This window comes from Crocuta crocuta, unplaced genomic scaffold (assembly GCF_008692635.1).
Source record: "Crocuta crocuta isolate KB4526 unplaced genomic scaffold, BGI_CrCroc_1.0 scaffold219, whole genome shotgun sequence".
In the NCBI taxonomy this organism is placed as follows: Eukaryota; Metazoa; Chordata; class Mammalia; order Carnivora; family Hyaenidae; genus Crocuta; species Crocuta crocuta.
Window position 1 is genome coordinate 7,892,170 of NW_027551572.1, and position 26,810 is coordinate 7,918,979.

General features: G+C 35.7%; 1 protein-coding gene across 2 annotated transcripts in view; it reads right to left on the reverse strand.

Annotated features, from left to right (window-relative positions):
• The window catches only part of OLA1 (Obg like ATPase 1), a 163,691-nt gene that overhangs the window by 40,343 nt on the left and 96,538 nt on the right, over positions 1-26,810 (reverse strand). For both annotated transcript variants that reach the window (XM_077751196.1, XM_077751197.1), the window contains exons 6-7: positions 8,491-8,571; positions 8,078-8,175 (exon numbers count right to left, since the gene is read on the reverse strand). In XM_077751196.1, coding sequence (XP_077607322.1) covers positions 8,078-8,175; positions 8,491-8,571 — 179 coding nt within the window. The remainder of the gene's footprint in view (positions 1-8,077; positions 8,176-8,490; positions 8,572-26,810) is intronic.

Genomic DNA, 26,810 nt, shown 5'->3' on the forward strand with positions numbered 1-26,810 from the left:
GGGGGAGGAGAGGTTGGGGGGAGGAGCAGAGAGAAAGGAAGACACAGAATCCAAAGCAGGCTCCAGGCTCTGAGCAGTCAGCACAGAGCCCAATGTGGGGCTTGAACCCACGAACCATGAGATCATGACCTAAGCTGAAGTCGGATGCTTAACCAACTGAGTCCCCCCATTAAGGGACTTTTAAAAGAAGTGTTTTGTGAATGGTAGTGTGATTTAGCAAGCTACTAGACAAGCATGAAAAAGAAAAGATGAAATTCAAAGGCTGTTTAAAACACTAAAATCTTTTTGGACTATAAGAAATGAAATATCACAAACTAGAAAATAAATGATGGCTACTCTTAAAACCCTGAATTCACTTTTACAACATATTTAGGATATGTTTTTAAAAATCTATTTAATTGTTGGGGCGCCTGGGTGGCTTAGTCGGTTAAGCGTCCGACTTTCGCTTAGGTCATGATCTTGCGGTTCGTGGGTTCGAGCCCCGCGTCGGGCTCTGTGCTGACTGCCAGCCCAGAGCCTGGAGCCTGTTTCAGAGTCTGTGACTCCCTCTCTCTCTGACCCTCCCCTGCTCACGCTGTCTCTCTCTCTCTCCTAGAAATAAATAAAACATTAAAAAAAAAATTTAAAAAAAAATCTATTTAATTGCAATGAATAAGAATTTACAAAGTTCTTTTCAAGCAGTTGTTTTCAGATTTTACTTTTTCAGTGCTCTGTCGTGCATGCATTTGCATTTGCTGTTCCCTCTCCCTGGACTGAGTTTTCTTCAATTCTCTCATGGCTCACTCCCTTACTTCAAAAAAGGCCTTCTTCCTTGACTCTCTAACTAAAGTGACACCTTCTTACCCTGCTTTATTTTTATTCATTGTTTCAATCATCTCCTAACACATTAAATATTTGTTCATTGGTTATCATCCCATTAGACTAAAAGACTTAGGGGGAGGCAAAGCCTCTTTCTGTTTTCCATCTAGAATGGTACATGACACACAGAAGGGCTCAATGATTATCTGCTTAGAAAAGGAAAAAGGAAACATAGTAGTACCCAGTTCTTCAATGAGTTCAGGCTTCATAAGAAACGTAAATTTGAAATTTATAATCATGATCACAGTTTTTATGAAACTATTTTCTCTCTTTTTAAAACTTATTTATTTTGAGAGAGAGAAAGAATACACATGAGGGAGGGAGGGACAGAGAAAGGGAGAGAGGATCCCAAGCAGGCTCTGTGCTATCAGCGCAGAACCCAACAGAGCTGTGGACACAGTGCCGCGTCCATCCTATGAACCCTGATATCATGACCTAGGCTGAAATCAAGCGTCAGATGCTTAACCAACTGAGCCACCCAGGCGCCCCAATTAATTTCTCTTCTTATGAAAGCATTTAAAAGACTGAATGGATACGAATGTACAGCCACAAACTTTATAGACAGGGGTATATTCAAAGTTCCCAAGTCAGTTATTTTGGAACATATTTTTAAGGAGAATTTAAAAACTGGAGGTAAAAATGGTCACAGATACCAAAATATCTCACCCACACTGCACTATTTCTACTATGTTATGAATTAAGAAGCTTTTGAGGGCATTTCATTATCTACTGTTTCTGATGGGGAAATGTTTTCTAGGTCACATTAAAATAAGGAGATCCAATAGTTTGAGTAATGTAACTACCCTCAAATATAGATATGCCAATTCTACAAAGAGGTTTTATTTCTACTTTGTCCTCATTCTAGCCAAAGAATAGCTGCCCACTAAGAGGAAAGATGGGAACATGGTGAGACCCAGAAAAGACTTATTTTCAAGGGGAAGAGATATAAAAGAGGGGCAGAGTAGAAGACGACCAGGTCTTATCTCCAACCCAGCCAGAAAAGTTCCTCATAAATTGGGTATTTGCAACCTTAGAAATGCTCTATATAGTTTCAGTTAGAACAAATCCTACCATGACAAACCTATACATGAGGATTGAGAAGGTACTAGATATTTGCATAGGCATCTTTTCTTTGTGAATTTGCTAAATCTCATTCATCAAAACCACAAAATTCTAGCACTGGAAGGGAATCTTAGAGACGATCTTAATTCTTTACTAACTCACTGCCTCACCTCCAACACACACACCTACATATATTCAAAAAGAGAGAAAATGAGATACAGGAGATCACAATGGAATTTTTTTGAAAGGCTTTTTAAATAATAAATACTGGGTAACCTGGGTTATTGGGGTACTGGGGCACCTGGTTAAGCATCTGACTCTTGGTTTCAGCTCAGATCATGATCTCGTGGCTTTGTGGGTTCGAGCTCCACACTGGGCTCTGCACTGGCAGCACGGAACCTGCTTGGGATTCTTTTTTTCTCTGCCCCCTCCCCACTCCCATTGTCTTTGTCTCTCTCAAAATAAATAAATAAACTTTTAAAAAATCATTTGCAACTTGAAAAACACTGTATAAGTCAAACTTTGCCTTTCATTTCTTGGATTATATATGTGTGTGCATGTATGGGGAATATATATTTTAATTTCATATAAGAAAATCCTAGAGAACAATTGTTTGTTTCTGTTTTGTATGGAAAACATTTTATTTGTTCCTTTTAAAAAAAAATTATTTCTAGTTAACATACAGTGTTATGTTTCAGTTGTACAACAGAGTGATTCAACCATTCTATACATTACTTAGTGCTCAGGGTGAGATGTGCATGCTTTAGTCCCTATCACCTAATTCACCCGTCCCTCTATAGAACTACTCTCTGGTAAGAGAACTCTTTTTTTTTTAAAGAGCTTTAGTCTCTCAAAGCTAGAAACAATTTTATTAAATGTTTTCCTACTATATGCAGTAAAATTCTTCAACTACTTGAAAAAAAAAGATAAATGATATATTTGACAAATTATATCACTCATATATCAGTAAAACAACAGATGGTGATAATGAAAATAACAGTTGACCCTCCCAAAAGTATGACTTTCTCAACTTCAGTGAACCATTTTGCAAATAGAAATTATTGTCTATAAACAGTCGTGAGCAAAAATGCAAATAAGCCAAGACAAATTCCTAAAATACACAGTATGGTGGGTCAACAGCATTATATTCCTACAAAAAGATGTGCTTTCTTCTATAATTATCTTTTTCATGATATGGCATCAGAGGTGTTATTTGGTTTCATTATGACTAAGCACTCCAGGGCCCTAACATCATTTGATAAGAATATGAAATTGCTGAAAGGGCAACCAAAATCGATTTAATGAAAACCAGAAATTTACAGGCATTATTACATGTACATATATGTACAATGCTAAAGATCATTCCAAGTAAAAAGACTGTTGAATGGGCAATAATCTCTCCCACTTCTTTTAGAGTTCTATCTCTTGTAAATAAAAAAAATTGTTTTGCTCTAGTGTATTCTTCTTAACTCTCAAGATTCTGAATTAAGAAGTTCCGAAGTAATTCCACAAAATCCATTCACCAAAAATGACTTGAAATCCCAATTTGCAGTATATCTGATAGTGTTACAAAGCTTTATCATAACACAAATAAGAAAAGCAGCAAGTGAGAATCATCTAGCAGCAAAAACAAAAGACTAAAATGAAGGGTTCTTTAAGACAATTTTTAGATTCATTTATAACAAGTAAAATTAAGAATATTTTGTAGAGAAGTTCACCAATTTAATCCATCCCATATTAAAAACAAATCTGCTTGGTTTAGACACCCAGAATACTCTTGACCTGTCTGTCCTATCAGCCCTTCATTATCTGTCAAAGGAGCAAATTAAGCACCAGTCCTCATAAAGGCATCATCATTAAAAAAAAGTATTTGATTTATGAAAACCATTACAGATTATCACTCATAAAATTTAATTCAGCTAAAAATCCCCTCACATGTTAAAATAAACCTACCAGCATTATGTTGTGATTGCAATTAGTTACTCAGAGTAAGTAAAGTATCCGCATACGCTTCACAGTGTTAGGTACTTCAAGATGAAGGAGACACAACAACCCCCCAAAACTATACGAACCACAAGTGATAAAAAATAGAAATTATAACCTCCCCAAGATGCTGCATGGATATTTCAGGGCTTTTCCTTTGCCAGACTAGTGGATGATGAACACATTTAAAAATCTCATACATGTGAGTCTTGCACAATAGGGTATGTTCCTGAAAACTTTATGTGAATTAAACCTAATTTCAAATCTTCCTGAGAAGCTCTTAAACTAAAATGACCATTTCAGAATAATTACTTATTCCCATTTTATCTATTTCAAGTAAATCAAACGTATAACAATGTGATTTTCCACAGCAGCATAAATTTCTAGCTTCAATAAATAATCTTCTCAGAAACTGATGAATTCTTAGAATAATTTTACAGGAAGTTTTATATTTATTGATATATGTATGTACATATGTATCTATGTGTATATAGACAGGTATGCAGACATACAAAATTATACGTAAAAAATGGTCATACTTCCTTCTTCATGCACAGTTGCTGAGATACAGTACCTGTAATTCTCACACACAATTCAAGAAAACAAGATAATGTTGGATTTATTCTCCTCCTAACCAGGCACACATGTATAGTATCACCAAACTATTTTTAGTTCTTGCATACAAATTATGTGGAAAACTAACAAAGACAGAAAAGTGGGGGTGAGGGGACTGAATCACAGAATAGTAAGAATAAAACCTTTTTCTACTTAAAATTCATTTAGTGAAACTGAAACACTGCCCTTGATGACACAACAGCTTAAAAAAAGCATATATTTGTCTACTTATCTGGAATTAATTTCAACACCCAGATTAATTGATTCATATAATATTAGTCAAAGAGTAATGTTTAGTGACCACAAGCTCACCAAGGCATATGCAAATATACATGTTTATACACACACACACGCACATCAGAAGCATGAATTCCTTAAATTTTTGCTCTATTTTCCAGTTGAATATTAACACATAGGATAATAAGCAATAAAATGGAATGATCCTTTACCAATAGTTTCAAGAAAGATAGGGATAAGAGAACACAAAAATAAAACACAATTGGGAGCTATGTAGGTATACAAGATATCTAAATTTAGTTTGCTCTACTGATTTCATAACTGGATGGCATATACTACTTACAGAGCAGCAAAGGTGCAAAGATTTAAATTTAAACCCCTAATTAAGGAATGGTTTGACAGTTCTGGTGTCCTGTACCTGCTTGACACCATAACTTAGTAGGCAATCTCAAATGAAAATACTGCATAAAGTACAATCTTAGTTATAGTAACAACAAATCGTATTTAAAAAATGAAATCCTCATGTTCAAAATTCACTGGCATCCACCAAGATAACAACTTCTACATAGTTTCATTCATTCAAAGAACAACAATTTGTAATAATAAAAAAGAAACCTTTTTGACCTTGATTACTGTCATCTGATCATAACACAACTGTAACTAACCTGGCTGCCATGACAGCTTCTCTTCAAGGGGCTTGGTCTTAATCATAAATCAACAAAATGACTAATTCAACATTGTTAAAACCAGTGAGTAGATGCTTGGAGTCATTCCAATTTCTACTTCTTTGGAAAGGTCAATATACCTACTCAAAAACACAATAGCCTTATCTTTCAAAGTGCTTTCTTCTTTTCTAGGATTGAAAAACAATGTTACCATTTAAATTTAAAGTGAACTCTAACTTGTAATTAAAATGTTCATTACGTCTGAAATGGTGACCTGCTAAAATATAGTTTTAGTTTTCCTCTCATGGCCCAAGTCACAAATCCTTCCTCCTCCTCTTTCCTGATCATTTAAAATAGTTTTTTAGATCTAAAAGACCCATGAAAATACTTATTCCTGCATCAGTCTTCATTTGCTACAGTGACATTATATAATAACCTTAAAAAACAAAACTTTTTCTTTTGCTAAAGGAGCAACAAATGCAAATGGAGCTTAGATATAAACACTCCAAAAAAACGAGATGCTAACACAAATTAAAAGGATTTAGTGGTTAAAATGTATCTTAACTATTTACATCTGCTTGCAGTGTTATAAATGATGAAAACCCAGTGTTCATATCCTTCATAATAAAAATTTATTCTGTACTTTAATACAAAGGCTATGTTGCATAAACAGAGGATTTAAAGCTGTAGCAGAGTGGCTGAATGAAAGGAAAATGGCAATCTTTCTGGCTCCAGTAGATGCCATTCCCTATCACACAATGTTTCCCACTCATAAATACATGACAAATACTTCCTCAATCATTTTTTACGAGCAGGGATGCACAGGGGGTAGTCAATGGCTAGCTTGAGGGAAAATAGGAACAGCAGGCGGCAGAAACTGTACAGAAAATGGCTATGTGGTAAATTCTCTTCTGGAACATCACTCAGTTACCCAGTCTTTGATCTTTCAGCTACAATTACACTAACTTCCACAAGATCTGATCCCCCGCTCCCCACCAAACATGCACACAACCCCAAACCAGATCATTAGTTATATATAAAATCTAAAATTTGGTTTTATAAATAGGATCACCCATACCTCTACATTTTTATAAATTAAAATTTGCTACTTAGACAAGAGTTTGCTTTCAATTGGCTATAACCATATCATCATCACAACTGGTCTCACAAAAAACATGGGGTGTCTGGCGACAGCTAAATCACAGACTGGCGTCTCCCAAGCAGCCTGTCTACCATTAGGGTCTGGGAAATGGTATTTACTATACAATTAGAGCCAGGGAGTTCTACCTGTAATCATCCAAATACAGGTGTGAGAAGCCCCTTTGGGCAAGGAAACTGACTCATCCCTTTTCATGTAAACTTTGATGTCTGTATTGTTTCATGAAGCCTCAGGAAACCTTACCATTCATGCTACAATAAGATTTATTAACTGAGGTCAAGTAATAAATTTTAAAATTCCTTCCCAAAGGTAACAATTTTTAACACATTAATCATCAAATTTATAAGAATTTGGAACAAGGCAGAACTGATCATTTTAAAGTTAATTATCTACTGGAGGGTACTGACCAGGTAGAACTCAATTTTCATACAAAGTTTATGCTTTCTAGAACACTACCAATAAAGAAGACAAATTCACTTTCAGGAACACAAAATGTCTTAAAGTAATATCAACAGGGCATTTTTAGTTGCAGTAATTTCACAGAATTTATTCTAATCATTTATTGGAGTTAACCATCTGACATTAATTATTGTTTTGGCTTCCAGTCTATGAATGTTTATTTTTCAGTTTAAAGCTTCTCACTCTTTGATATCATATGGAAATGAGAATTTTTAATGGAAAATTGAAACCATGTGCATCTAAGTACTTAATGAAGTACAGGGAAAAACCAACAATATATTTTAGGAGAACGCAGATATTCTGCTTTGGATAGTTTTGATTTGTTTGTATGACTTAATAGTACAAGGCACTGAGGGTCCAGTGAGGCAAATCAAAGTGAGCACAGTGCTGAATGCACACATGCCCACATGTTACATGTTACATGCACACAGGATTTTTTGAAGCTATTTGTGAATGAAGGAAACCCTGCACATTTGGGTTACATGTCAAAAATGACAATCAACACATGAATGCATAGTCTTTACCTTCGTACACTATAAAATATTTGAAACAGAAACTTGATCTTCTTCTACCCTACGTCCGCACAGTTTTTTTTAAAAAAATATTTTTAAGCATTTAATCCGTACTTTAAAATTTATGCCCGCTACAATCTCAAGTGGATATTTTAAAGCCACATATAATATCAACAGTTAGAAATTCCTAGTTTAAAAACTATTATTGCTTTAACTACATTATTCTCATTTTGCAAAGGAAACAAACAATAATGTCTATTAAATTTAAATTTAATAAGTGAATACGCATGATTCAATATTGCCTAATTTAATTGTTTTTTCTTAAGTTCTCTCAGTGTAGGTTAGGAGATTCATCTCAGAATATAACCATCAAACAAAGCTTTCTCATACATTTTAAGCTTTTTAATAATGAGAAAAATATTAAAATCTAACATAGCAGTAAGTTCATGTGTGTGCGCGCACACGCGCATGTGTGCGTATAGATACAAATACGACACATCTGAACATATCCAGGAGGAAAAACTTACCATTTGTTCTTCTTTCTAATGTAGTCTTTTTCAGAAAGATTAACCAAGTAGACCATTGGTTTTGAAGTCAGAAATAAGTGTTTATTTAACACTTCAATCTAAAGTGGGAGACAGAGAAAGAATCCTTTTAAAAAGTGGAGCAAATACTGAGTAAGTCACTAAGTAACTTGAAAGTAAACTCTTTTTAAACAGGTAGCCATTTTCATAATTTCTGTTTGTAAAAGATTTGCTGTTATGCAATAACAGAAGTAGGGGGAAAAATAACAACAAGCCTGGGAACAAGCAATCATTGACAGAAATAAAGTTTATCTGGATATTAATAACAATAAAATATAAAATAATGACAACTCTAATTCATTCTCTAAGAAATCAAAGCCAAGACAGAAATAGGTGGCACGAAGTTTGTAACTTACCTCTTTGTCATTCCAATCATGGTAGAAGCGAACAGGTTTCTTTTGATCTATAACCCAGGATTTGACTTTGCACATTATATCCTATACAAGATTGAGAAAAAAAATAAATACAGGGTGGACACTATACATTTAGATACTAAATAGTAAAATTAACAGTTTTCAAATCTTCACAATAAAAAGTCAATTTTATATGAAAGGGGAACTAAATCACAGATCATCTTTTTTCAATGCCTCATTAAAAAACTACATATCAATGAAACATTTTTGCTATTAACATTTGAATATATAAAATGTGGAATATTAGCACAATTAGTAAGAGTCTTAAAAATTTCAAGACAATTTACATACACCAAAGACTATGAGAGTTAATAACATTTCAACATCACCTAGGGATGCCACTTGCAAGATAAACATGCTATTAGAAAATGGAGGGAGGGAAGAATACTGGAAAGAGACTGAATTATACTTTTTTCCTTAAAAAGAAAAACAAACAAAATAGACGAAATTGAGCCTATTATTGATGATCTACCCTCTAAAATATTAAATCAGCTGACCAAAACCTTTCTAATTCTGAATTAATTTTTTGCCAACACCTTCTTCCTGCCCACTTCTCCTGTCCCCNAGCCCTGCACTGGTGACCTCCAACCAGCTGCATTCACTTTCAGAACATCTCTCTCTGCTGGAAATCTAAAGGCCTTTTAGTTAGCAAGCTAGTGTGCATTCAGAAGGAGTAACTGCAGGAAGAGCCCAATGTGCTTTGTTTCTCTAGCCTTTCTTCACAGAAAGATTAATCATCTGTGAAATGGAAACGGCAAACAGCAAGTGACACAAACTGAACCCTTCAAGTCTTTCCTCATCAGTTTTGTGGTTCTGAATCTAAAAGCTGCGTGTGGCAAGGTTCTTCTTACAGGCAGGTGTTAATAAAAGGCTCTTGGGTCTGAAAGGTCAAACTTAGCTCTTCCAGAAGAAGTGCATTTGAGAGTCATCTGGTTTTTTGTTGTTGTTGTTAAAGATAATTTATGGATATGTTTTAAATATGCATTTCTCAAAATTTTATGGTAACACAATAATCAGTAATAGAGTTCTTGGGTTTTCATCGATTTATTTACCACAAATCAGTTATTTTTCTATAAATATCTACTTGTATAAATTACCTCAGTATTTAGTATACCTTCCTTCCAAATCTTGCTGTTACCAACAGGAAAAATAAGGAAAAAGCCCTATGTCCTTAGATCCTGATTTGAAACTCTCCAGGAAAAGGACTTCCCACAGATTTTAACAAGGAAGGGGCAAGCTGAAAACTTTTAATGAAATCTAACATGTTCTGCTTAAGAATAATCACTTTTACTCTTCTATAACTGAATTTCACTCATAAATGTTTAAAAGTGGCTAACGTAACACCATTTCCTACAAGGAGAAGATCAAAGTGCTATATTACAAATGCATTATGATTAAAAAAGCCCTGTGCAGCCTTGCTATTAACTGTTCTTTAAACCCTAAAAGGCTTCCCATAGATCTCACTTGGCACTGCATATACAACCTTTGACAAGTAATGTAGACCATTTTTATTCATTGCCTAAAATTGTAGGCAATTATGTGCGTCACACTGGCCACCTGCAAATTCTGAATGCCTGCTCCAGTTGTCAGTGCAAAAAACTAATGTCGGAGGGGATTAATCTAGGGGGAGAGAGTCCTCTTTAATGGCTCCAGCAGGTGAAATGGCCCAGCTGGTTACTATGATGAGTGGCCAGAACAGCTTATGTAGAGACACGCAACAAGATTATACAAAAGGAGAAAACAGTGGTACCATCTTATATTTGGTTCCATTAGTTTTTTCAATTAAAGAAATAAAAGAGAATAGACAGAAGAAAGCCAAACCAAAAATAAGGAAGGAAATTAAATTTTAATCATATAAAAAGTGTAAAATACTTTTGTAACTATAAACACAAAACCAACGGGCCTCAGTAAGTGCTGATCACTAGTGAAGGAATTTCAGTATTTCTCTTTCATTTTAAATTAACTACACAATCACTGTAGACACAGAAAACTTATCAAAAAATCTTTTTGGCATTAGTTTTTTCCCCCTCACACCAACATATTAAACTACAAATTAGAAATGGTCAAATTTTAGTTAAAGAGAATTAACTCATAATTAAAGTTCTCAAACAGTATATTCACTAATGCCACATTCAAACTTTTTTTTTTTTTTTTGACAGGGGGCTCAATCTCACAACCATGAGATCATGACCTGAGCCGAAATCAAGGGTTGAATGCTTAATCGACTGAGCCACCCAGGCACCCCCACTTTCAAATCTTTCAAAAACTATTTATAGATTATAACCAAATGTTTGACGAGTTGAATTTTAAAATTTAAAATATTTTATTTTGTACTCAGTACTCTCTTAATTATCCCCATAAAAGATTTAACAGCCAAGAAAAGCTACCTTAGATTATTAAAAAGTGCCAGTTTGTTTAAGACAAATAAAAAAGATCACTCTCTGATAAGATTATTTTACATAAATGATCATTATATGGATGTGATGTACTGTTTTTCTTACATAAAAATTAATTTTAATTTTAGCAACAAATTAAAAGATGTTTTATGTTCCTTGTCTGAAAAACTTCTAATCAGATTAAAGAAAACATTTGGACTTATTTGTATACAATACTTCATGAACTAAATTTCTTCTTATGTTTATATATAAACACATATATTAATTATGATTAGAACAGTAAAAGGTTCCAGTTAATTGAATACGGTTAACTGAGAAAATATTACACATTTAACCTACTTCTAACCATTTGGAATACAATAAAAGCATAAAAGCACCTAATGCTTGACACATCAGAAGTTACAGTAGGATTTCACAATTTCTTTAGTAGCATCATTACGTAGAAATATAGATATAGGAGGATAACTTTTGTTTTGATAACTTTAACAAAGTCCTCACTTTTAAAACCATATATACATAATGAAGATTATGCAAAAATTCCTGGATATTTGAACTTTTTGGTTATATTGTAGTGATGTGAATACACTAATTGGAGAGCTAACAGCTTAATTCTTAAATGTGAAAATAAATCCTAGGTTTACAATTTACCAGGTCTGTGATCTATTGTTTTATTAATAAATCATAGATGATGACTATCTACTCCTGGGGTTGTTGTGAAGATCGAGTGAGATAATGCATATAAGGTGTTTTGCACAGGGTAAATTTTCACTAAATATGATCTGTTGCCATTGTTATTATGACTGTTAAAAGATTAAATACCAGTCATTTACAAAATGACAATATATTCTCTTGGGTATTCCCTTAAAGCACATATATATCTCTCCAATCTGAATATTATTCATTAGTCCTTTTCTTCAAATTTCTGAAGTTTTACCAAAAATACTGGCTTTCTTAGTGAAATCTCAATACAGGTTTCTAGTCTTAACATTCTGCAAGAACTAGTTTTTACTAAACAATTATCTTTTAACTGCAAAGAAAATCCAAACTCACCTTGAATTCCTCACCTATCTGCTTTGACTCTTCTAATAGTCTCATATTTAACTTAAGAAATGCTCTATTTTTTAATGTATTTTTATTATTTTTGTTAACAGCAGTTGTTAGGTATTTAGGCTCAGGGAGAATGTGTGACTTGCCTAAATTCCCAGAGCTAGTAAGTGGCAGAGCTAAGATTCAAATTCAGATCTAAGAGACTCAAAAATTCATGTGCTGTCCAATCACACTGCCCATTTATCTTCCTGCCTTTCTTTCTAAGTGCTCCTTATTTAGCATGGTGATTCCCAAGGTTGTTATTCTAAGTCCTTATTCTTGGTCCAAGGTCATCAGGGAAATTTAACATTCCTACTATTTGGGTATTAATACCTGATTATCAATCCATGTCTCACAAAAATATTTTTCTTTGCACACAATAACATATTGACGCTCCAAGACTACATGCAACTTTTCTCTGTTCTGGTATTCTTCAGTTTCCATACCAAAAATTATTAATCTGTGACCCATAAGTAGATTTCAGGTTTCCCTAAGACGCTAAAATTGTATGTGAAGTTCTATATTTATGTGCCTTTGAGGGATGACAGCACATGTCTTCCAAATGCTTTTACAAAGGATTCATGATCCACAAAGCCAAAACCCATGGTTATGAGTGACTCTGGCAATACTCAAATGCCCCTCAAACAGCCAATTAAGTAAATGTTCTGGGTCCATGGACTCCCACACCTGAAGACTAACTTAAAACTTGTTTCAGCCAGACCCTCACTCAAAATTCATCTATACTGATCAACACCATGCTGATAAAAATTCTAGCCACTATAATGTTTAACATAATTCTAGTTAAAATTATAACAGGGATATTGGAGAACATTATCGGCTGAATATATCATTATTCTAAAAAATGAGCTGTTTGTAAAAAATATTTAGAGAGAAAAATATGTGACTTACATTGCTATGTATTAAACAATAAAGCTACAGTAATTAGAATAGTGTGGTGCTAGAACAAAAAGAGAGGTACAGATTAGGAACAATGGAAAAATCCATTAACTAGAGCTTTGCTAATAAATTATGGAACATTAATAGAACAGTTTTTATCCATTTAAACAAGACCTATCTGCACATACCCTTGCATGGGAAAACGTCCAAAATGAACTCCTAAGTGAAAAAAGCATGTTCAAAACAATGAAATAAAAGTTAAGAATATGGGTTTTGTCGGGGTGCCTGGGTGGCTCAGTCGGTTAAGCAACCGATTTCGGCTCAGGTAATGATCTAACAGCTCTGTGGGGAGCTGTCTGTGCTGACAGCTCAGAGCCTGGAGCCTGCTTCCCATTCTGTTTCCCCCTCTCTCTCTGCTCCTCACCCACTCGCACTGTCTCTCTTTCAAAATAATAAATAAACATTAAAAAAAATTAAAAAGGAAAAGAAGGGGTCCCTGGGTGGCTCAGTCGATTGAGCGTCCTACTTCGGCTCAGATCATGATCTCAAGGTTCATGGGTTCAAGACCCGCATCGGCTCTGTGCTGATTGCTAGCTCAGAGCCTGGAGCCTGCTTCAGATTCTGTGTCTCCCTCTCTCTCTGATCCTCCCCTGCTCACGCTCTCAGAAATAAATAAAACATTTTAAAAAATTAAAAAAATAAATAAAGAAAAGAATATGGATTTTATCATCAAAAAGACCAGGGCTTGAATTCTGGCTCTGTCACTTTCTACCTGTGAACTTTTGGGACAGTTACTTAACATCTCTAATTTTTGTTTTGGTAAAATTGGTATAACTCCAATTCAACATATGGTGATTATGAGGATTAAATGAGAAAATACATACAAAGTAACTGCCACAGATCCAAGCACAGGTATTATCATTTATGGCAGAATGCATAACGTGATTCCACTTGTGGTTTTGAAACTATATAGAATATAAACAACTATACTCAAATAATGAAACTGGGTAGATGCCATACCAAAATGTTAGCAAAAGAAATTTCTAGAAGATTGGATTTCAGAGAGACTTTCCCTTTGTGCCTTCTTTTTTAAAACTACAATGCTGTTTTATTTATTTCTACCCCCAAAAAATCTTTACATAAGGAAAAAATATATTATTACAGTGTGAGGGGGAAGGGAGGACTTCACCTATTCTCTGCTTACCATCTGTAACCCTAAAATTTGATGACTAAATAGATAAGACCTGGCAGTTTATCAAGGTGACTCATTCTTATTCTGTAATAATTATAGCTTCTAAGTCTGATACTTGCCTCTAGCCAAATCCACTACCCCAGTACCTGATGCTGACACCCAGATGAGCTGATCTGTGCTAGTTAGGTGGCTTTAACTTAACACACAGCCAACAATGCACTCACCGAAAGAATGAGGACCAGGACTTCCGCTCAAAATAGTCTGGCTATGAGTCCACCAATATAGCTTCTTACTCCAACTGTGAGTACCTCCTTTTAAAATATTCCAAATTGAGGAAAGGCCAATCTATGTTTTCTCTCATGAAACAGACCTTCATTGTACATTCTAACATGATATTTAGGATCTGTCTGAATCAGAATGTTAAATATTTGTTGCTCTGTTAGATGAATGCTGCTGTTTACGGAGATCAGAGTACTGAACGTTGACTACCATCTTTCTACATACTTCAGTGACTAAGACTCCAGAAAGGAATCAACAAAGGACCAAACAGTAAGACAACTGGCAGCAATGCTCTGCGTGTGTGTGTGTGTGTCTGTGTAGGATATCATCCAAGAATCGAAATAATAGGTTAATTCTAGCGATAATCTGAGTAGAATGTATGTTGGCAGTTGTGGGTTTTTGGTTATGTGATTCACTGAAGTAAACAGTGAGAACTTAACACAGCAAAGCTCTTGGCCTGTTGGCCATAAAGTGAGTGGCAAACACAATGGACACCCAATTCACTCTTGAGATATAGATTTCAAGAGGATTTGAACATTACTAAAAAGAGGAGGGGAACAATCTTGTATGATTCCTGTAAATAAGTTTGAATGGATTTCATCGTGTTCAAGGGAGGATGAGGGTGTGAAGGGAAGGAGCCAACAAACAGGATTTTAATAAAAAGGCTACTGAGTAAAGAACATTATAAAGAAAGAAGAAAATGATCATGCACATGCACACATACACGCCCTTTTCATGAATTATCTGGCATACTTGGCAGAATACAAAAATATATAGATATATGCAAAAAAGATTGTTTCTATGAAACAGAAGCATGAGGCCATAAAGACAGAACAGTAAGTAATGTCAGAAAAAAATGGATGAAATTTCAAGAGAGTTGATAAACTAAGAAAAATTTGTAAGGAAACAAAATCAATGCAGAAAGGAAATAAAAGTAGGAAAATAAAAATCCAAAATGAACATTCAACTGATGCACGGCAGAAGGTAATCAATGGTTTGAATGTTAAACTTGGGAAGGTGTATATTAAGTATCAATATACACAGTATGAACTATGTAAGTGTATAGTTTGATGAAGTATCACAGAATGAACAAATACCTACAACTACTCTGATCAATATATAGAATATTATTAGTAATGCAGTCACGATGTTCCACTCTTCTCCGGGGATAATCACAATCCTGGCTTCTTTGCATAACAAATTAGCCTTTATTGAAATGTACAGAAATGGAATCATACAATATGCATTATTTTGTGTCCAGCTTCTTTTGTTCAACACAGTAAGATTCATCCATGTTGTTAGATGTAGCAGTAGTATGTTTTTTCTTTGCCATGTAATAATCCCCTGTAGGAATATTCCATGGTGTATTTATACATTTCACGGTTAATGGATACTTAGATTGTTTATACTTAAAAGCTATTATGAATAAAGCTGCCATAAACATTCTTGTACATGTGTTTTGGTAAATTAGTTCATGCATTTCTCAAGTATATACCTAAGCCTGGAGGAGCTCTGTCATAGGTCATACATTCACCCAAATTTAGTATATATTGCTAATCAGTTTTCATTCCAATACCTGGTACTGTCAGTGTTCTTAATGTATGGGGTAATCTGAATTTGCATTTCCCTAATCATTAATGAAGGATTTCTTCTTTCATGAAGTACATGTTCAAATCTTTTGCCCATTTTTCTATTGGGCTGTCCTTTCCTTATTTATCTGTAGTTCTCTGCATATTCTATAGACAAATTCTTTTTTAGATGCTGCAAATATCTTCTTTCACTCTGTATCTTATCATTTCTTTCTCCTGTTTAAGAGAATTCTTAAAAATTTTTTTTGAGAAAGAACACACATGAGTTGGGAAGAGGGTCAGAGGGAGAGAGAGAGAATCTTAAGCAGGCTCCACCGGGCTCAATATCACAACCCCAAGATCATGACCTGAGCCAAAATCAAGAGTCAGATGCTTAATCAACTGAGCTACACAGTGCCCCAACAGAAGTTTTAATATTAATGTCGTCCAATAAAACTTTTCCTTTATGATTACTGATTTTTGTTTAAAATAATAATTCATCTATTACAAGGTCTTAAAAATATTTTATGCTATATAATAGATGTTTTATTCCATAAGAGTTTCACTTTTTACTCTATGTAAATTTTACTTTTTTGTGTGTAATGTGAGGAGGATAAGGATTTATTTTTTTCTCCCACATGGATACACAACTGACCCGTCACCATTTCTTGAGAAAAGCATTCCTTTTTGTTACTCTGCAGTACCATCTTCACCACAAATCAAAATGTATCTGTGTCTGCATATCCATTGTTCCATGGTCAATCTATCTATCCTTGACTTTCTTAATCACTGCAGGTTCAGCACAGTCTTGATATAAGATTCATGTGTACCACATTCTAACTGTTGTTCTTTGAGACCACCTTGACTATTTTTGGACCCTTGCATTTCTAGGTAAGATGTGTGTCTTGTAAGCAGCACAGAGATAGGCTTTTAAAATCCAATCTGACATTCTTTGTCTTATTTAATTTTTAAAACATTTTGTTGAGGTGAAATTCAGAAAGTAATTTAGCACTAAAAACATGGTATATTCACAGTGTTACAGAACTATCATCTCTATCTACTTCCAAAACACTTCTACCACACTAAAATAAAATCCCATATTCACTGAGCAGTTTCTTCACAGTCTCCCCTCTCTCTTAGTCCCTGGTAACCACCAATCAGCAGTTCTGTCTCTATGAATTTACTTATTCTGGGGACTTCATACAAATGGAATCATACAATATGTGACCATTATGGTTGTTTCCAAGGTTGATCCACAGCTAGCAGCATCAGTAATCGTTTACTTTTTGGTTTTTTTCCTTTTTAAAAAAAAAAATTCCAATATAGTTAAAGCATAGTGTTACATTAGTTTCAGGTGTACAATATAGTGATCCAACAATTCCATACAATACCTAGTGCTCATCATGACAAGTGTACTCCTTAATCCCCACCACCTATTTCACCCGACTCTTTCTTGCACCCCTTCTCTGGTAACCATCAGTTTGTTCTCTATTGTTAACAGTCTGTTTCTTGGGAAGCCTGCATGGCTCAGTCTGTTAAGTGTCTGACTTCAGCTCAGGTCAGATCTCGTGGCTTGTGAGTTCAAGGCCTGGAGCCTGCTTTGGATTCTGTGTCTCCTCTCTGTCGCTGCCCCTCCCCTGCTTGTGTTCTCTCTCAAAACAAACAAACAAACAAACAGACATTAAGGGGAAAAACACACACACACACATATATATAGAGTCTGTTTCTTGGCTTGTTTCTCCCTGGTATTCATTTACTTTTTAATTTTATTTTTTATTTTTAAGTAATCTCTACACTCAATATGGATGGGCCTCAAACTCACAGCCCTGAGATCGAGAGTCACATGCCCCACTGACTGAGCCACCCAGGTGCCCCAATGCTAATTTATTTTTGAAGGTTAAATAATATTCCATTTTATGTATATATCACAATTTGTTTAAACACTCATCCCCAAAACCCTCATATCAAATGGACATTTGGGCTGTTTTCTGCATTCTGGCTACTGGCGTAGCACGGCTATGAATATGCATGTACATGTATTTCTTAACTACTTGGTCATATGGTAACTCTATGTTTAACTAAGTTTAACTCTTTGAGGAACCATGAAATTCTTTGTCTTTTAGTTGGGAGTATTACTCCATTCTTTCATTCTATTATTGCCTCTTCCTGCTGATTACGCTATTATTGTCATCTATTTTAGCTCTATCTCTATACATTAAAATCATAAGACTTTTTATTTTCTTCTTATTTTGAAATAATTTTAAACTTAAAAGCTACAAGAATAATAGAAAAATGCCTATACATCCAGATCCATTAATATATCATTTTGCCACATTTGTTTTATCCTTTCACTGTCTGTATATGTATATATGTATACACATACAAGAAAACATAGGCACATTATTATATCTACATATTACATATTGCCAGAATTCAGTGATGGACTAGATATGTGAAATGATGTGAAAAGACTATGTCAAATATGACTAGGTTTCTGGTTTGCATAATCTAACAGATAGCAGTACATTTCACGGAAATAAAAAATACTGGAGAATCAGATTTGAGGGAGGGAACCTTTGGGTTGGATTTTAGGTGTGCTAACTCTGAGATATCTTTGAGATAAGCATAAGATGTCAAGTCAGGAATTAAATACACTAGTCTGGTGCTCAGAGGACAGGTAAGGGCTATAGACAAATCTGGAAGCTATCTGTACTTAAATAGTAATTGTAGCAATGAATATGGATGATATCACATAGGAAGAAAATAGAAAGAGGAGAGCCTTAGACTCAATTTTAAGTAATGACATATTTAGTAGCAAAGATACAAGAGGATGAGCCTCCAAAACAAACAGAAGTTGCTAGAGAAGGAAGGAAAGCAGGAGAATGTGATCATGGAATCCAAGGGAAGAGTAGTTCAGGCATACACAATAGTGTCCAATGCTACTGACAAATCACAATGACTGAAAATGTCCACTGGATTTAAAACTACAAAAGTCACCAATGACCCTGGTGAAAGCTGTTTGAGTCTGATGAGCAGATAATCTAGATAGATTAGACTGAGTTATTACGAGGTAGAAAAAATAAACCCTTTCAAGAGGATTTTTTAAGAAGGAGAGTAGTGAAAATATGGTAAATGAAGGATAAGGAGTGCAGTATTAAACAAGTTTTTTTTTTCTTTTCCCCCTGAAATTAAAAATATACAGAAAACAATCTAGCTTGAGAGGGATAAGTTGTATATACAAGAAAGAAGGGATTGTTGGTGATCAAAACTCAACTTTGTGAACACACTACACAACTTGAATAGTAAGGGTAAACTTTATGATATGTGAATTTATCTCAATAAAGTAATTTAGGGGCACCTGGGTGGCTCAGTCCGTTAAGTGGCTGACTCTTGATCTCAGCTTAGGTCTTGGTCTCATGGTCCTTGAGTTCAAGCCCTGTGTTCAGGTTACATGCTGCGTGTGAATCCTACTTAAAAATACATATATAATTTAAAAGCAATGAAGGAGGGGGAGAAAAGAAAGGATAAGTAATAGTGCAAGATTTCTGAAAAGTTAGGACATGATAAGATCCAAAGAACTGGAATAACTATCCACTGATAAGATAAGTGAATAGGCAGGCTTTAGATGTGACTAGTAGAAAACTGAGTGAATTTCTGTCTGGTAGTTTTTATTTTGATCTCTGAAGTAGGAGGCAAGGTCATCTACTGAAGGTAGGGATGGATGAAATAGGGAGTGTGCAAAAATAGGACGTTGGAGCAGTAAAGGGAAGCAGTTGCAGCAAAGAGGAGGAAGGCAAATAAGAAAGCTGAGGGCCCATTTGAAGCTGGTAATAATGAGTTTATGGGGATACTAACATTCTGCTTAAAATTTTATCCATCTATGTTTTGTTGGCTATAGGCAAGGAGAAAGTGGACAGGTGGGAATATCCAGGAAACTATGTCTATAGTATAGGTACCACAACATCAGTTCATTTAGGAGTTCATTCCCTTCAAGGTATATATAAAATTGATGATTCTAAAGTAGTCTGGCCTCAATGAGCCTAATCCTCCTGACTCTTGCCCCAAACACAATACATTCTTTCGTGTTACCCTGCAAGTCTTAAAACAGCTTTGTACTTCCTAACTGCTGTCCTCAAAGACATAACAATGAGCACTGAGGACCTATAATGTGCCAAGTCTCCTACCATTTTAGCCAATATACCAAACACACTATTCGACACGGCTTTACTCTCAGTCCACACGTTCAGCTGAGGAAACAGTTCTTACCCAAAAGCAGTCTCCTGGCCTGAACTGGTGGGTACCTGACCTATGAAGTGTTCTCATGCAAAAAAAGACTGCCAAAATGGGAATAAACTGAGGCAATTTGATGCTTGCTTTCAGGAAATATTGAGATAAGAGAACTGGAGACTTAAGCTGAGAGGACATACTGAGCCAATATAAGACAGAGTAAGTTACATGACATGATAAACACGCTAATTAAAAGTAAGCAAAACTTGGGGGGCCTGGGTGGCTTAGTTGGTTAAGTATCTGACTTTGGCTCAGGTCATGATCCCACAGTTCGTGAGTTCAAGCCCTGTGTCGGGCTCTGTGCTGACAGCTAACCGCCTGGAGCCTGCTTCAGATTCTGTGTCTCCCTCTCTCTGCCCTCCTGCCCCCTCTCTCTCAAAAATAAACAAACATTTTTAAAAAAGGTAAGCAGAAATTATGACAAAGCAGAAATCAGGAATAAAAGCAATATATAAAACAGCAAATGAACTGTAGTGGCAGCAGGAAAAAAGAATTCTAGTGAAGCTAAAATGAAGGCCATCTGAGTTATGTGAATGGCAGAGCACCACACAGGGAAGATACAGAGACTTCCGAATTCCTGAGTGATACCCTGGGCTGATTTATAACTTTACCCCAACAGTTCTGGCTATACCACACTTCCTGATCCCAACACTTCTGGATTTCCATTTCTTTTATTGCCTTGTATTTTAAAAATAAAAATCCATTTCTTGAAATAGCCTAAGTTGAATCACTGGTCTTTATGACTAAATATTCAAAACCACAATAAAACTTCTGAGATTAAATCACTCAGGGGGTACACCTGGGTGGTTCAGTCAGTCAAGCATCCAACTCTCAATTGTGGCTCAAGTCATAATCTCACAGTTTGTGGGATCAAGCCCCGCACTGAATCCACACTGAGTAGAGTCTGTTTACGATTCTCTCTCCCTCTGGGGTACCTGGCTGGCTCAGTCAGTTAAGCAGCCAATTCTTGATTTCTGCTCAGGTCATGATCTCAAGGTTCATGAATTTGAGCCTTGCATCAGGGCTCTATGCTGACAGTCTGGAGCCTGCTTGGGACTTTTTCTCTTCCTCTCTTTCTGCCCCATACTCTGTCCCCACTCTCTCTCAAAAATAAACAGAAACATTAAAAAAAAAAAAAAGATTCCCTCTCCCTCTTGTTCTGCTACTCCCCCACTCACATGCACATATGTGCACATGTACACTCTCTTTCTCTCTCTCTCTCTCAAAAAAAATCTAGAACACCTGGGTGGCTCAGTCAATTGAGTGTCCTACTTCAGCTCATGAGCATCCTACTTCAGTCATGATCTCGTAGTCTGTCAGTTCAAGCCCCACATCAGGCTCGCTGCTGTCAGCACAGAGCCTACTTTGGATCCTCTGTCTCCCCTTCTCCCTGCTCTTCCCCAACTCATGCTCTCTCAAAAATGAGTAAAAACATTTAAACATTTTTTTTAAAAAAATCACTCAGAAGATATTCATCTCTAGCAGATTTTGCCTATATGTTCACATATTACCAAATAAGTCAAAAATTTTTCCCTAAAACCTTAAAAGAAAAACAATGATTTGCTTAAAATAATGACTATAAACTGAAAAAGTAAAATATCTTATACTGTTCAGATAATCGTTAAATTAATCTTGGTCAATTACATTTATACTCTCATTCTTCCCATCTCAGTTCAAAGAAAGGAAACACTTTGCCTCCATCCTTCTCACTACTAAAAGCATCATTGTCAAAAAATACCTCCTTTATGCTTACAATACATCCTATGATAATTTCTCCTAAACCCAAAAAGTAGTCCTACCTACTACAGTCTGACTCTTAGGTTGGTACTGCCACATTAAATTAAGCAACTTGTCATTCTAATTTTGAAAATTTATAACCTCTTTCCTAGTTTTGGGGTATGTGTATTATGTAGACTCTAGATGAACTACAATAACTTCTTTTTTTTCTTAATGTTTATTTTTGAGAGAGCATGCACGTGTGTGGGGAAGGGGCAGAAAGAAAGGGAGATAGAGCATCTGAAGCAGGCTCCACGCTGATAGCACAGAGCCCAATGAGGGGCTCAAACCCATGAACCATGAGATCATGACCTGAGCTGAAGTCAGAAGCTTAACTGACTTGAGCCACCCAGGCACCCATGAACCACAATAATTTCTAATCACATTTCTGGTTTATGCATTTCTAAATGGGTTGCTATATTTGATAAATATTTTTTAACTTTGGGGTTCATTTCCATAAATTTATTTTATAAAAGCAATAAAATTAAAATAGAAAAATATTTAGGGGGGAAGTATTCATAACTCTCTCTAATCCACTATTATCACTTAGTATTTACTTCTAGACTATTTTCAGTGGAGATTTCTGCAGTTATAACCACAATATACTTGTACAATAATGTTCATAGTGTTATTATTCACAATAGCCAAAAATGTAGAAACTATCCAAATGGCCATGGAATATGGTACATACATATAAAACCATTCAGCCTTAAAAAGGAATGAAATTCTGATCCACCCTACAACATGGGTGAACCTTGAAAACTCTATGCTAATGAAATAAGCCAGGCACAAAAGGACAAAAATTATAAATCCACTTATATGAGGAACCTAGAATAGGCAAATTCATAAAGTCTCAAGAGGAGAAAAGTGTAAATGAGAAGACAGAAATGGGAGAATTACGCTTTATAGTATACCCTTTTGAATTTGTTTTAGTCAAAAATATACCTATTACATATGCAAACAAAAGTAGAGGAGCAAGTAGAGAAAGAAAGTAGAAGAGAGATTGCCAGGAGCTGGGAGGGGAAGGAAGAGATGGGAAGTTATTATTTAAAGGACACAAGAGTTTCAGTTTGGGATAGTGAAAGAATTCTGAAAATAGACAGTGGTAATAAGCTTACAACACTGTGAATGGACTTAATGCCACTAAATTGGATACTTAGAATGGTTAAAATGGTAAATCTTATGTACAGTGCATCCAATCAAAAACATTTTTATAAAGAGTAGGACATGTCTGCTTTAGGCTGTGTCTGAAAGGATGACTAAGAAACAGGGATGGAGAGGCAGCAAAAGAGGAGAGTTCTAGTAAATGAGCTGATGCAAAACCAAAATGTTTAGTTTACTATAGGGCAAGTTGAGAAAATTTAAGTCAGGCAAGGCAGAATCACAAAGAAATCTGTGAGACATGGACTTTATGTTGGCAGTATCTTTAAAGGAAGACAGTGAGGCATTTTAATCAAGGGAATAACATAGTTAGATCTGCACTTTATATTTGTGGAAAACAATGGGCAAGAAGGGCAAAGAAGTCAGTTAAGCTGCAAAAGTAAGTAAGCATAATGAAGCTGAAAACTAAATAAGAAGGAAGGAAGAGATATAGGGGATATTCAGGAGATAAAATCAATAGAATGGAATTTAATGGTAGAAGAGAAAGAGGAGTCAAAGATACTGGTTTTCAGTTCAAACAATGTTATTCCATTAACTGAGGTACAGACTATGAAAACAGAGAATTTAGGGAGAAACATAAATGAATGCAGTTCAGCCTCACCTTGTACTTGCAGCATCTTATTCTTTTAGAAAACAATCTAAGTCATTTAAGAATAGTTCTGGAAGGGTACATAAACTCTTGAGAAAAGCGTAAATGAGAAGACAGAAATGGGAGAATTATGTCTTATAGTATTCCCCTTTGAATGTGTTTTAGTCAAAAATAAACCTATTACATATGCAAACAATGTTAATAATTTTTTAAAGTTATGTAAAAATCAACTTTAAAAACTGCCCTAAGAATAATAAGAAGAAATCTGCTAACAGCTATATGTTTTGGGGGATATATTTAACTCAGAAATACTGACAGGGAAAAAAGACTTAATTACAATTTCTGGTTGCCTTCTTTGTCTAATTAACTGTTAATTCTATGAATATTTTTTAAGTGTGATAATTTCCAAATGATTGGTCAATACAAAATAAATCATTCCTTAAAGGCTTCTACTTACATTTTCCAAAATTTGTCTTTCCAAATGAAATGTACACATACTTAGAACAGATTTAAAACTCAGCCTTGATCTTGATGCCCTGATGTTAATGTTAAATCATAAACCACTCCAAAAGATATGTTGAGGGGCGCCTGGGTGGCTCAGTCGGTTGAGCATCCGACTTCGGCTCAGGTCATGATCTCACAGTTTGTGGGTTCGAGCCCTGCATCGGGCTCTGTGCTGACAGCTCGGAGCCTGGAGCCTGCTTCAGATTCTGTGTCTCCCTCTCTCTCTGACACTCCCCTGCTCATGCTGTCTCTCTCTCTCCCTCAGAAATAAATTTAAAAAAAAAGAAAAAGATATGTTTAAATCCTAACCCCTGGTACTCAGTGTGACTTTATTTGAGAATTAGTTGAGGCCATACTGGAACTGGGTGGGCCCATGGACAATTATGACTGGTTTCCTAATAAGAAGAGGGAAATCTGGGGACACCTGAGTGGCTCAGTCGGTTGAGCATCTGGTTTCAGCTCAGGTTTGTGAGTTCAAGCTCCACATCCAGCTCGCTGCTACCAGTGCAGAGCCTGCTTCAGATCCTCTGTCCCTCTCTCCCTGCCCCTCCCCTGCTTGCACCCCCTCAAAAATAAATAAACATTAAAAAAAAAAAAAAAGAGGGAAATCTGGACAGAAACAAGGGGGAAGATGGCTTATGTGAAGATGGAGGCAGAGACTGCTATATAGCACAAACCAAGGGATGCATGGGGCTACCACAAACTGAAAAGCCAAGAAAAGATTCTCCTCTAGAGGCCTCAGCGGAAGCATGACCCTGCCAACACCTTGATGTCAGACTTCTAGTCTCCAGACTGTGAAAGAATACATTTCTATCATCTGAATCCAGTTTACAATATTTGTTATGGCAGCTTGAGGAAACTAATACACTTGGCTAATTAATACCAATAGGAAATGTTTATCACACACTTGCCTTCATTAGTGCCTCCGTTTTACAACAGACAGCAAGATACACTATAAAAGATGTCTTTATGTCAGAATATAAACCTTACACTTACGAGAGATTCTGTTTAGCATTAAAAAGTTGGCTCATGTTTTATGCTAGAGTATATCTAATCTAAGTTTATCCTGCTTATTTACATAAAAATACAAATGACATCGAAATCAAGAAAATAGAAATTTCGTAAGGAGAGAGGTTTGAAATGTTGCCTTTTTTGGAAGATTATCTAGAAAATAGACACTGTAGAATGAATATTAAGGAATAATCATATACCTAGTAAACAAAATGATCTAATTTTCTTATAACTTTCAAGCAGTTATCTCTTTTATAGCCTAGGGTGTATGTCCAGTTAAAGTCCCACCAATCACATTTTATACCTTAGACAATTTGTTAGGGAATACAAGGAAAAATATTTTTTGAGAACTCTCCTATAAGAACTAGTTAACATAATCACATAGGTACGCTCTTGTGAAAATGAGAGATAAATCAGAAGCAAGGAAAACATAAAATGTCATGAAATTAAACTTGTGATCCTAAAAAAAACATTCAAAAATAAACAGAATGATCAGGACAAAAAAATGAAAATGTATATTGGGTGAAGGGATGTATAGCAGACACTGTTGGGTTCTACCCACAACCCAATTGCTCTCACAGGTCCAGGACATGCTAATGGCTTTCTATATTATAAGCATCATTTCCTGGTTAGGTTGGTTTCTAGCCTCACCAACTGTCATACTGTCATATTAGGAAAACTTTTGGATACCTATATCCAGGAGATCTCCATTTTCAGTAATAACGAACTAAGTGATTCAGAGTTGATCTCCTTTCTAAAGACAGCTATAAACCAGATCTAAATAGAGGAAATATAGAACCAAGGCTCTAATAAGATAATGAGGCAGTACTAGACCAAAAAGAGGGTTGGAGGTGGGGATGCCTCCCTTGGGGGAGGAGGAGTTACCTGCTCTAAGCAGTGAACCTCAAACTTTAGCATACATAAGAACCATTAAGAGAGCTTGTTAAAACATATTCCCAAAGATTCTGACTTAGAAGATCTGTAGCATTAGCTTCCATTACCAACAAGCTCCCAGGTGATAGTGATACTGCTAGTCTGCGGACCATACTTTAATTGTCCCTGATCTAGACTGAAGACTGGGACAGCAGGGGATGAGGAAAGTACTGAAATGATTTGGGGAACACAAACAAGGCCAGACTCTGTGTATCAACTCCTCATTCTATCTTCACCTTCTCACCTTCACCGATTCAACAGGGTTGGGATCCCACTGTCGCCTTTGGCCACTTTTACCTAGGGTCATCTGCCAATCCTCAAGAAAGAGTTAAGATGACACAGCTCTTTGATTTATGACAGAGGAGCACTTCATTGGAGAAGGGAAACACAGTCTTTTTATTTATTTTAAAATTTTTAATGTTTTATTTATTTTTGAGATAGAGCATGAATAAGGAAGGGGCAGAGAAGGGCGGGGGGGGGGACACAGAATCTGAAGCAGGCTCCAGGCTCTGAACTGTCAGCACAGAGCCTGACACAGGGCTCGAACCCATGAACTGTGAGATCATGACCTGAGCTGAAACTGG